We start from the raw sequence: 4714 nt of genomic DNA on the forward strand, positions 1-4714 counted from the left end.
TCACCCGTGCAGGCACGCTGAGCCCTGGGGCAGTTCTGAGGCACAAAACCTGATTCTGAGTAACTCTGGCTGCTGGTGACTGCCTGGCCCCAGCTTTCCGGGGATGGGAAGAGGGTCCCTTTGACGCCTGGCAGGGAGCGCAGGAGCCACCAGCGCTCTGCCCCGGCACCGACTTCCTCTGGCTCCACGTGATGGGGTGGGTGTCCTCCTGCACAGCCTTCCTGATTTCTCAGAAGCCAGGACACGAGCCCAGGGCTCGCTCCCAGTGTGGTTCAGAGCTGGCAGAGCCCTCCAAAACCTCCTCCGTCCCAGCTAGCCTATCAAAGGGTGTGCTCTTCCCCCTGCTCTGCACCTTCTAAGAAACCAGCCAAGGATTTACTCAGAAATAGCAGAGGGTTCTGGTGCCTGAAAAGAGAGATGGGGGAGTCCCCGGAGCTGTAAAAATGTTGAGCTTCTCAGCCCTGGAAGGAGAAGTCAATCTATTGCTCCTCATGGGCTGCAGACACTGCTTCTCCTCAACCACTACAGCAAATGGAGCATCACCATCTGAGGGGCCTTTCCCTGCGTGTCCTAGGTCATTTCAGCTCATCCTACTCCACAGAGCAGACAGCATCCCCGAGGGTTGCTGCACAGGGTGTCTACACAGGTCCAAGCCCTCCAGGTCCCAGTCCTTCATCCTCGGCTTGGACCAGCAGGGATGCACAGTGCTTGCATGGATGCAATGCTCTCACCTCCAGCTCCCTCTGCCAGCCTCCAGCCCACTCCGTGCATGCAGCATCACTCTCCCACCCCATCCTGGAGGGAGGTGAGCACATCAACCATCCCATCCATCCTCACCCGCTCCACAGGGGCTTTTTCCCCCTCAGGCATAGAAAAGCTCTCTCCATGCTTTTCCAACATCAAAGCATGGAATTGGGGCATGAAGCTGGTAATGCTGAGTGCCAACGAGATCCTGAGTCACAAGCATCTCCTCTGCAGGACACGAAGTTCACCAGGATTGTGAAATCCAAGGCATAAACTGACAAGCAGAAAATAGTTCCTTGAATAAATCTTCCTTCCGGCAGCCACTCTTATCTTTTTTCTTTTCTCCCATTTTTTTGTTTCCCTTTTGGTAGACATGCCACAAATGCAGTGAAATGAGGGAAAAAAAAAACCAACCAAAAAAACCCATTTCTTGCTGAGGCAGGGTTTTCTTGTAAAGCTCCTTTTTCCGCTCAGCGGGAGCATGAGCAAGCAGAATCTCATCCCCACACAAGGCTACTTGCAAGCATGTTGGAAAACCTCCACAAACAGGGCTTTGTCCAGTCATTTTGCATTAAGTTTTGATGCTTTTTAGGGTTCAGAGAGAAAAAAATGCCCATTTTCTGGTTGCAGTGGGTGGTTTATGGATGCCAAAGCAGCATCCTGGTGCTGCAACCCCCTGTGCCATCACACCCCAGCGCCGCATCCCATGAAAGCCTGGGGCTTCATTGCAGCACTTCCCACCAGCTTCATCCTCAGAACATCAGCAAAAGACTTATGAGTGTCTGTGCTTTGTAGGGTGGGTGAAAACGATGGTTTTAACAAGCTTTTTACTTCTCTTTCCAAAGAAAATGTACGGAAGAACGACACAAACCTCTGTCTTTCTAATGCTCTAATTCTTAACTCTGCCCAGCAGAAAAAATCTGAGATTTCATGGAAAATTAAATTCACACTCACACAGGAACACATTTTAAGCCCTACAAATGCTATTTACCACCTGAGAATGAACCACAGCTTCTGTCTAGCTCTGTAACAATAAAAAGTTTTCACAGCACAAATGAACTGAACCTTCATCCTGCAGAATGAGCTTTTACTGACCAACAAGTACCAACACACTGGGAGGCAAAAGGATGGCAAGTGACTTACAGGTTTTGACTGGAAGAATCTGAGGCCGAGATACAGAGATAGGTCATGTCCTGCAATACAAGGATGGGTGCAGTAATAAGATGCCTGCAAGAAACACAAAACCCCCTGTTTCTCTCTTCTCCCTCACCCCATCTGACCTTATTTGAGGGGGAAGCCACAATCTACCTTTGGGTACCATCACCCTGTTTCCTGTAGGCAGGAAGAACCATGACAGGTCACATCCACCCCACCATGGGCTCCTTCCCCCCTGTTTCATCCCATAGGAGAGGCCACGCTGTTGCAACTGCTACGATGCTCAGGAGCCCCCCAAATCTGAGCCACCCCTTTCCTGGGGCCCCAACCAGAGAGCCCCATGAGGAAGACATGTATGAACACGCACTGATGAAGCTGCTCTCATCAATGAGTTATTTCCTCCTGGCCCTTTTTAATACACAATAAATCATCCTGCCGCATGTTGGCGTAGGTCAGATTACTTTCCTTTCTTTAAAACATCGCTTCCTCGAGCCTCCCTGTTCTGAGCTAAAATTAGATCCTTTTCATCTGAGGTTCTTTTTTTTTTTTTCCTTTTCCCTTTTGTGTTTTTTATTCCCTTTTCTCAGTAAAATAGATGGAAATCCTGACAGATAGAGCCGAGACAGCTGAGCACCAGGGATTGCCCCGTCTCCAGTAGTTCCCTCTGGCATCATAGAATGTTTTGGGTCAGAAAAGACCTTAAGATCATCCAGTTCCAAGCCCCTTGCCATGGAAGAGTTCCCCTTTAGGCTGACCAGCCCCATGGGACACCCTCACTTCCCTCCAGCCCAGGGCAAATCAGGAGGCTGGAAAACCAGGATTATTCAAGGAGGGAAGGGGCAGCACGGGATGGGCACAGGGATATTGCTGTGCTGGAAAGACCCATGTTGCTAGGATGAGTGAGGGCAGGCATTCCCTTGCATCACATGCCCATCCTATCCATGCTCCCCATCCCAGTCCCATGCAGGTTCTCATGGGATGGGGACAAGGACTTGTCAGCTCCCAATGGAATGCCAGCGGGATGCTCCCTGCATGGAAAAGCAGTCAGAAAGACCAGAACGAGGTGGGAAAAAGAGAGCTGGTGGTTTCTCATCCATGTCCCCAGCTGAACTGTAGCTCCTCAGCGCACAGGGGATAGTGGGTGCAGGCAGGAGCTCAGCAGGTAGAAGGGGACCATGCATCAGGCAGGGGCATGAGGACCAGCAAGCAAACAGCAACAGGTTTAGTGGGACGATGGATTCCCAAAAGCTGGAAATCCACTGATCCTGGCTGTGGATTCCCAAAACCTGGAAACCCATCCATCCTAGTTGTGGATTCCCAAAAGCTGGAAATCCACCGATCCTGGCTGTGGATTCCCAAAACCTGGAAACCCATCCATCCTAGTTGTGGATTCCCAAAAGCTGGAAATCCACCGATCCTGGCTGTGGATTCCCAAAACCTGGAAACCCATCCATCCTAGTTGTGGATTCCCAAAAGCTGGAAATCCACCGATCCTGGCTGTGGATTCCCAAAACCTGGAAACCCATCCATCCTAGTTGTGGATTCCCAAAACCTGTGAATCCACCAATTCTGGCTGTGGATTCCCCAAACCTGGAAATCCATCCATCCTGGCCGTGGGTTTCCAGAAAATGGTGAAATTCCCAAAACCTGGAAATCCATCCATCCTGGCTGTGGATTCCCAGAACCTGTGAATCCACCAATTCTGGCTGTGGATTCCCAAAACCTGGAAATCCATCCATCCTGGCTGTGGATTCCCAGAACCTGTGAATCCACCAATTCTGGCTGTGGATTCCCAAAACCTGGGAATCCATCAATCCTAGCTGTATCGGTCCTGGCTGTGGATCCCCAAAACCACGTCTGGCACTAGCCAAACCACCCCCCAGCAAGAAGAGCCACCACACTGGCAAAGCCCCAGTGCCAACCAGTGGAGCAGCCAAAGAGACTCCACTCTTCCCTGTACCCCAATCCCGGATTAACCACCGGGCTCCCAGTGGCTTCCCCTTCCCCGTGGTGCCCCCATCCCGCCTCGGGGAGCAGGGCCACACATGGGAACGGTGCTGGGGTTTGCGGTCGCCGACGCGGGGCTGTGATTGACACATTGCTCAACCCACCATGCCTTTCCGGTTCCCCTTTCCTCCAGCCCTTGCTCCGTGTTGTAAGCCACCGTGTGGTTTGCTACCCATCTGGCCGTGCCCTGAGCACCACCAGCACCAGCTGCTGCCCCTTCCCCAGCCACGAGCCGTTTCTCTGCACCCATTTCATGCAGCCTCCTTCCTCCTCTCCCTGCTCCACTCCTCCTTACTCAATGCTTTAGTGAGGAAAAGGCTCAAGCTGGTGTTTTGATGCAGCTCCCTCCCCACTGTGGTCCAAAAGGATGAGGGGTCCCTGCAGTGCCTTTGGCCCTCTGCAGCATCCCAGGATGATGGATCCTGGCAGCCCCCTTCTGCAGCATCCCAATATCACAGAATCATAGAAAGATGAGTTGGAAAGGACCTTAAGATCATCTGCTTCCAAACCCCTGCCATGGGCAGGGACATCTCACATTAGACCATGCTGCCCAAGGCTCTGTCCAACCTGGCCTTGAACACTGACAGGGATGGAGCATTTACTACTTCTTTAGACGGCCTGTTCCAGTGCCTCACCAGCCTCACAGTACAGAACTTCTTCCTTATATCCAACCTGAAATTCCCCTGGTTCAGTTTGAACTCATCACCCCTTGTCCAATCACTCCAGTCCCTGACGAAGGGCCCCTCTCCAGAATCCTTGTAGCCCCTTTAGACACTGGGCCCAGGGCTCTGCTCAGGGTGAATCTGCC

The 4714-nt window shown here is 52.0% G+C and overlaps 1 protein-coding gene across 1 annotated transcript in view; it reads right to left on the reverse strand.

Annotated features, from left to right (window-relative positions):
- LOC104411565 (dual specificity protein phosphatase 22-A-like) overlaps window positions 1-1971 on the reverse strand; it is a gene marked incomplete at its 5' end in the record, with an annotated part of 8629 nt that extends 6658 nt beyond the window's left edge. The window contains one exon of the mRNA XM_010022011.1: window positions 1888-1971. Coding sequence (XP_010020313.1) covers window positions 1888-1971 — 84 coding nt within the window. The remainder of the gene's footprint in view (window positions 1-1887) is intronic.
- Between the last annotated feature and the right edge of the window lie 2743 nt (window positions 1972-4714).

This window comes from Nestor notabilis, unplaced genomic scaffold (assembly GCF_000696875.1).
Source record: "Nestor notabilis isolate BGI_N333 unplaced genomic scaffold, ASM69687v1 scaffold25059, whole genome shotgun sequence".
NCBI classification, from domain to species: domain Eukaryota; kingdom Metazoa; phylum Chordata; class Aves; order Psittaciformes; family Psittacidae; genus Nestor; species Nestor notabilis.